This window comes from Papaver somniferum, chromosome 5 (genome assembly GCF_003573695.1).
Source record: "Papaver somniferum cultivar HN1 chromosome 5, ASM357369v1, whole genome shotgun sequence".
NCBI classification, from domain to species: Eukaryota; Viridiplantae; Streptophyta; class Magnoliopsida; order Ranunculales; family Papaveraceae; genus Papaver; species Papaver somniferum.
This window is the reverse complement of record NC_039362.1, coordinates 25,061,685-25,069,633: the sequence shown is the minus strand read 5'-3', so window position 1 is coordinate 25,069,633 and position 7,949 is coordinate 25,061,685. Positions and strand designations below refer to the sequence as shown.

Sequence of the window (7,949 nt, the reverse complement as noted above, 5' to 3'; positions counted from 1 at the left end):
TTTTTTTGGATTATTGTGAATGTGCTCCATACAATAACCTGATCTCCATTTGTTGGCTTGACGGTTTAAGTGTGTAAAGTGATCCATAAGTATGTCACACTTGGGATTTTAGGGCGGCGACCTAGAATTCGAAGTGGGGCGTGACACGTGTACACTTAGTTGGTTCACAAATAGTTAACCAATGGTTAGCCATATGAGCACTTTCATATTAACCGTATTCATCTTTCTCATAACTAGTTCAAATGACTCATAAGAACTAGTTGAAGAGTTGTTCAATTGCTTAGGTCTTTATTCATAGACACAATTGAAACAAAATCGGTTTGGTCCATTTGAATCAATTCATGAACAATATACCCACGGTTTGCAAAGATTGCATTCATTATAATTTATTGTTTTAAGTTCATGAACTACCGATTTGAGAAATAACCAGCTTGGGTATGCGTACCTTAGCTACCGGATTTGAGTTTACAAACTCAGCAGAAATTTTCGGTTCGAAAACTTCTGTGGGTACGCGTACCTAAGGTGACTGGTTTACTAGTTTGCAAACGACAAACTCAGCATAAATTTTCGGTTGAAAACTTCTGCTGGTACATGTACGGGTACGCGTACCCAACCTATCTCCTTCACCAATATCATATGCACACATTGCACACACTTGGTTTTCCGGCACATGGATTTATACACTAATGTGTGAACACACTATATATGCTTATATCCATATTTGGTAATCTCAACTCTACATTTCAATCATTGAAACATTCTTCTATAATGTTATAATAATCGTTATTCACGACCATCGTCATCAAAGCTATTTTCAAGATTGAAACGTCATCATGACTTTCGTCACGGGTAAAGATGAAAGTGGTTAAAGCAAAAGCTTACCAACATATATTTCGAGAAAAAGATAGGCAAGTAAACTCGGCTCGAAACAACAAATGTGTATGTATGAAAACTATCATACTTATACAACTATTGTCTCAAGAGTAGGAGATAGAGTAGACTTTTGAGGGATAGATAAGTTCAAGTCTCTACATACCTTTTTAGTCGGATGAAGTTCCACTGGTTCCTCGAGTAGTTCTTCGTGTTCGTAAGATGATCGTCATGGAGTCTGGAGCTCAACTACACTTAACTATCCTAAACCGAGACTTAGTCATAAGTAAACTAGAAATCAAGACATATAGTTTTGATCACTAATATTGACAAACATGCTTGAGATAGCAACGCATGCGAGTTCGGCCGAGCAATGCTCTAACAGTCCCCATTTTTTACATATTTACATAAATACCATTGTTTTAAAAATAGATCAAAAAATTTAAAAACTTAATATTTTTCAAAATATACACCGGAGTTTTTTAAAATGTATATATTTGAAAAGATCTTTCAATTATCTATGTAACGAGTACAAATAAGAATAGTAAATTTTCGTTTTAGGAATTTTTTTTTTATGGTTTTCAAATTTAGTATTGTTGGATGAGTAAAATTCAAACATGTGCATTGCACATGTGTCCTTACTAGTGAAAATAGAGATACTACAGATATATCTGCTATTACAATTGCAGAAGTAACAACTATCAGAGACTCTCACAAAAAGGAAAAGAAGGCCAACGCAACCAAACCAGAAAAATAGTTGTGCAATTGGCCATTTAGTTCTAAAACCTACATAGAGTCTTTGATAAAGCAGAATAGTGCCATTTAGTTCTTAGCTAATTTATCTTGGAATTTCATGTGGAGCAGGTTAATCATTAAGGTAACTTTGTATTTCGGCTATTCTTTTGTCACTGATGCATATGTATGATAAATGGGACTGTAAGATAGTTCAGTCTCCTAATTGTGTAATACGTTGGTTATCACTTTTTGTTATGCTAATTTATTTTTGATCTTTTTGTTTAATCCGAAAGAACGATTTAATACACAGGCGAAGAAATGCTTAAGTATATCAAGTCGTCATCCTGAGCACCGACAACCCTCATACAGTGGTACAATTTCTGATCCATTGACGAATAAAACTTGATTGTTTGTGATTTGATGTGTATACCAGTAGTTAATAGTACTAATATACTTCTGTTCATTACTTTTTTCATTTGAATTACCCTTTTGTCGGTTCATTAGTTTATTCGGCTTAAAGTGTTCGTTAATATTGTTTTAGATTATGTTGATGATAATACAAATCTCTGATTCAATTTTGTGTGTGTGTGTGGAGGTAAGCAGAGATAGAATGTTCGCATGTATTCAAATACTTTTGTAGTTCATAAATAGTCCAATGTTTATCGAATTCCGGTGTTGATCACGGTAAGTCAGATTTCCCTGATGTCCTTTGTTTCATTAATTTGTTTCAGACATTTCGCTTACTGTTTAAAAAAAATTAGATATCGCCATAGTTGGCGCTCAATTTGGTTGTTGCTAGAAGATTGAGTATTGATACAGAGCTTGAATCAATAATATTCATCAGCAACCATTCCTGAAGCTGCTATGGAAGCTTTCAGTAAGGCTCACTGGTGACCTATTTTCGTAAACAGCTTTTGTTCATGGAGAGTTTCCTAAGAAGTTAAGACATTTGGAAATACCATCATTTCTACCTGGATAATACATTAGGTGCTGCATATTTTTTATGTTGGAAAAAATTGGGTTTCACAAAGGATGAATGAATCAGAGAAGAAAGTGTTGCACTCCAAAACTTTCAAGGCTTGTATAAATTTCTTTTAGACAAATATTTCTACCCTCCCAATAACAATTGGCGATTACAACAGGTATGCGAAATATTGCCTTCAGGATACAATGAAAGCCCTGCAACGAAAACTGAATTCAAGGTTTGTACCCCTTGATTCAATCAAGAACACACAAAGAGATTTCTGATTTCTGATGATGCTTTTTGAAACAGAGAAAACAGATTGATTTTTCTTATTTGTTAAACGAAACTGGGAGAAGCTATTTATAAAGGGTTTTGCACCTGTTGGGAATAGGTTTTTATTCGCCAACAGGTTTCTATTCACGAAACGTCAGGTTCCTTCATCAACAGACATCAATGGTGTCTTTTGGATTCGAAATTTTCGAACAGGCTTTTATCGGCCAAATAAAACCGTCAGTTCAAAAAAATTCTTCCGGGGGCGTTGCCCCCTTGAAACCCCCACCAGGGGCGGTCTCCCCTGGACCCCCACGACCTGACCTGTCAGGTCGACCACAGCCTGGGGGGCGATGCCCCCCAGGACCCCCCTTTGGTTAGCGGCGTTGAAAATATTCCAACACTTTATACTTATAGAGATTCAAAATATTCATACATGTGAGTTATAAGAACACAGTGTAGAGTTCATGTCTTTCTGATTATCCTTCTTCCTCACATTGACTGCACTTTTATGGATCAAAGGCTTTTGAACTGCATTGAACTTTTATTTTGCATATCTTGCACTTTTGATTTTGAGACTAACAATCACTCTTATATCTTAAGATGGGCTTATTTATAAAGTTCTGATCAACTTCTCACATGAGCCACTGCCACACTATAAAACCGTTGAATCTACTGTTTAATGTAGTCATGGATTCTGAGCTTGCTTAACACTGGAACAACATGCTTTTTGGTAATGCTACTGTTGAATGTTTGAGTAAGCAAAGTTTAACTCCAGAGTTGATTCACTTCAAGTTTATGTCAATCTTCTAAAGCTATACTTTCAAATATACATGATAATGTTTGTTTCGACTGACATAATCGTTCCTTTTTATTTAGTTTTGTCATATTATCACTTACCGTGATTGTGGGTTCAATTCCCACTGATGGCGGACTACGGATAGCTAAAGTAGGTTCCTAAAGTTCAAAAGTTCCGAACTTTCAAAATTTTGGATGTGTAATCTGAAAAATTATTACTTTCTTTGATCTTAGATTTGATCGAAATTTTCTTCCAATCCGTATCCTCATAAACCGGTTTAGTTATTTGTTTCAATTACTTGATTCTAATGATTTATTTTCAGAAAAAGGGAGACGTTTAAAATTAATCTTGTGTGATGTCACAATATTCCACATCTAATTCAAAACCTACGAAAATGGATGTACATTATGACGTAAAGTACACCCGGCACGAACCACGGGTTACTAACTAGTGAGTGGATGATAGTTTTCGGGCAGCAAACATCAACCGCTTATAGGTGTAAAAATGTTCTAGAGACATCCATCGTTTGTGTTTTGGGTTCAGGGTTCGTGTGCGGGAGGAAACTAGGCACATGTGCCTTATTAGAACACTAACTAATAATAATAATAACCTTAAAAACAAAAAATTCTTTTCCTCCAAACAAATCTTTCTTCCTTCTGTGTCCTCCTCTCCCATTTCTTCTTCTTCTTCTTCTTCTTCTCCTCGAAAACCCTAAAATTTCAATCTCGGATCGTTGCTCTTATCAATACAGGTAAAATCTATTTATACGTTCTCCTATCTAATTCGATTAATTTCTGTTTTATTCTTTTTTTCGTGTTAGGGTTTATCTTTCATATTCAATTTGTTTCAGAAATTTCTGTTTTTTTGTTTTTAAAGGTTTTGTTTTGAAAGGGATTGAGGATGAAAACATGATTGATTTGTAAGAAAGGATGTTCCTTTTTTTGTTTCTTATTGTTTTTGTTAGTGATTGGGGAATAAACCCTCTCATCACATAGATATCAATATTATGTTTATAGTTTGATTTGGGTGTTAAAGAGCTAAAAAACTCTGTTTTAGGAATGGGTTTGAAACATCTTAAATGACACCAGACCCCCACCATGGCGCCACACCACCGCCACCTCCACCATGGCAACACAGTTCCTAAAATGATACCACCACTGCCCTCACAAATGCTATTGACAGAAAAATAGTGGCGGTGGGGGTGCTGTTGCGGGTATTAAGCATTTTGAAGTTCATTGATTTATGGTCAGTCTATATTCTCTTCTAGTGTCTTAAAAAACCAATCTTGGATGCGTCCTGGCAGTACCACCACCATGACAGCAACACAACCACTGAGACCACCATGACACCACAAATGCTATTGACTTTGAAAAATAGTGTGGGTGGTGGTGGCAGTGTTGATGTAAGTTAATCAACAGCTTGGTGTATAATATAGACCCCGTAAAACTCCCCTGGTGCACAAACAGCTTTGGTAGGCACCTAACGAAGTAACAGAATGTCAGAGGTATTCTGATGTGTTGCTTCAGCTGCTCATGCTTTCATCTTCCTGCCTGAAACCAGACCAACCGTTCAAGGAGAACACTGCGTTTTTTTCCTCCAAGTTTTAAGCCCATAGCAAATTAGAATTTATAAGAAAAAACTTTTCTTTGACACTGATTGATTTACAAGGCACCTATATATAAAGCTACGATTAGTATCACACTAGCTTCTCACACAACCTTTGAGATTCATGTATCGTTGCGCTCAACGATGATAGCCATATCTGGTATCCTTCAGAGACGAGTTCTTGAATACCAGTGTGCCAATTTTTAATCTTTGAGTAGTTTCTCAAGAAACGCACTCCCTGATGTTATTTGTTTTGAAATTTGTAGTTGGTGGCTCTGCTTTTTATTGATATACGTAGTTGGTAGAGATGAATTTGCTGATGACCGGTAGTAACAATCTATGGTAACAACTTACGTTACATTGGGGTATTCGGAGGCCATAAATTTATTATTAACAACTTCACGAATTTACTGATCACGGATAGTCCATAATAAAGGCCTTGCATCTTTTGGGTTAACAAAACAAACCAACATCTGGAAGGTTTTGAAGCTTTATTTATTTTAGGAGTAGAATTGGTTAGCTTATGGTAAGTCATATGGTGTTGTATTCTCTGTTTTTTTTTTCACTCTTTAGGTTAAAAAATTATTAGTTTCTCAAGTTAAATGAGGTTTCAGCAATTCACCTTTTATTGTTTTGACCTAAACTCAGCGTTTTGTAGCTTTTTTTGTTGTCCATTTGATATCGAAACCTGTGTCTGACAGTTTTGATTACCCTTTTCAGGTTGGTAACTGAAGTGAACAAACTCGCCTGAAAGTGCAAATTGAGAGTTGGATTTGCTACCTGTAGAATCATGGTACGTATCCCCTGGGAAATGTAAATTTAGGATAGAGCTTTCCTTTCTTCCTTCGCATTATATGGAGAAATCTTTAATGTAAACCCACAGCTACTTTCTTTTTGGTTCCTTACTTGTTTATTGGTCATGGTCACTAATTAGTTCTAGGTTTAACAATTATAGCTGGTCTTTCTTCATGTTTTAACACATCTACTGTGAATTTTCAACCAATTTTATTGCATGGTTCGGGATTTAATGTTCATTCAGTGATTTGATTTATCTTTGTTAATTGGTATGACTTGGTGGGACAGGCTGCAAAGATTCTAGCGAACTTAATAATTATGGGGTCTGGAATTATGGTAAGGGCTTTTGCACAAGCATACAAGCAGGCACTAAACAGTAAGTTCATATTTTCCCATGATTTGCACTTTGTATGTTGCATTTATTTCTGTATGAGATCCAATCTTTCATGTTAGTAAGTTATCACCCGCATTGGAAAGCTTATCTTGTTCAACTCTCTATAGCATTTGTGGTTTCTCAATCTAGCTTGGGTTACTGTTTACCTCTAGATGCATCAAAGTCTGGTGTTGCTCAAGAAACACTGCAGAATGCTGTACATAAAGTAACTAAGACAATGACTGAAGCAGAGGCTAGGCAGATTTTAGGTGTCTCCGAGCAGACTTCCTGGGAGGAGGTATTGAAGGTATGTGTCTGTCTTCCATCTCTCTATGTGGTCTGTAAGTAGTTTCTTTTGTGGACAGTATTATACTGAGTTTATGAAGTTATGCTCTCGACTGACAGTCAAGAGACTTTTATGTAGCGTTATGATACCTTGTTTGAGAGAAATGCCAAGAGCGGGAGCTTTTACCTTCAGTCTAAGGTACATCGAGCCAAAGAGATGCTAGAGACAGTTCATAAAGGACCAGAACCAGGGACAAGTGGTTGACTTCGTAGAGTAGAAAGAGATAAAGAGCGAGGTAGACCATTTACATCACTCCTCCAGATATTTTGTTCACTTTGAGTGGCAGTGAAAATTCATATTTGTATATTCCATGTTTTATTTATGTATCGTAGAAAGATCTGCACTTGGGTTTACATGTTGGTCAATCGCAAAGCTGCTGAATGTTCAAACCTGACTCAATTTTGTTCCCTTACATGCGTGAACATTTAGTTGCTATATAAACTTGGTACATGTAAGCCTTCGAGTATGAGATCTTGAGAATAAACTATAGCTTGGATTGGAAGACTTGCATATTGTATTAGCCTTTCATATGAAAAGCATACAACTCTGACTTCTCTGATTAACTAAACACGTTTACGTTTGTTTTTCTTTTTATCTTTAACTTAATGAGAAAGATGTCATTTGTTCGGTTATTCGTTATATGGCTGAATTGGTATCTGTTGTCTCCTCCGTTTTGGTAAATTGAACTTATTATGTTTGGATTTTTGCATTAGCTTTAGCTTATACACATTCTTGTATTCAGTTGAAGCTCCTTGCTGGGAGAAATGATATTGAAAAATGGATTTTAATTTTGAATGGTTTCTTTGGTTTGTCAATGCACAGTTATTCTTCTTCTTTCGGTGGACAGTGTTTAATAACATGCAAAAATAAGTATTTAGTAGTAGTAGTTTATATTACTTGAATATGAAAGGAATATATAGGTAGATGGCACTTATGGTCTATGAACTCATTGACCTAGTTTTTATGTTTTTTTTTAATAATAGTTTAGCAGCTATAATCAAAACTGACTAGAGGGACAATCTAGCTATGAGATTCAAAAGTGCTAATTTGTAAACAGCGCAATAGGTTTTATTTAATGATATGGTAGGGTCAAGATTAGTGACCAAGAGAATACATGTTACAGTACTGATTGACTGACCGCTGGTTCAATCTGTCCATACATGTTTTTAAACACTGTCTAGCTTCAGCTGAA

The 7,949-nt window shown here is 35.9% G+C and overlaps 1 protein-coding gene across 2 annotated transcripts; it reads left to right on the top strand.

Moving 5' to 3' along the window:
* The first annotated feature begins 4,238 nt into the window (after positions 1–4,238).
* On the top strand, positions 4,239–7,389 carry LOC113281197 (mitochondrial import inner membrane translocase subunit PAM16 like 2-like). 2 transcript variants are annotated; one of them, XM_026529872.1, is made up of 5 exons: positions 4,239–4,389; positions 5,964–6,036; positions 6,327–6,414; positions 6,585–6,718; positions 6,836–7,389. In XM_026529872.1, the coding sequence occupies exons 2-5, from the start codon at positions 6,034–6,036 to the stop codon at positions 6,959–6,961; spliced, it is 351 nt and encodes a 116-aa protein (XP_026385657.1). In that variant the 5' UTR covers positions 4,239–4,389; positions 5,964–6,033; the 3' UTR covers positions 6,962–7,389. The 2 variants fall into 2 exon arrangements, with proteins under 2 accessions (XP_026385657.1, XP_026385658.1); XM_026529873.1 differs by lacking the exon at positions 4,239–4,389 and adding an exon at positions 5,622–5,769.
* The last annotated feature ends 560 nt before the right edge of the window (positions 7,390–7,949 follow it).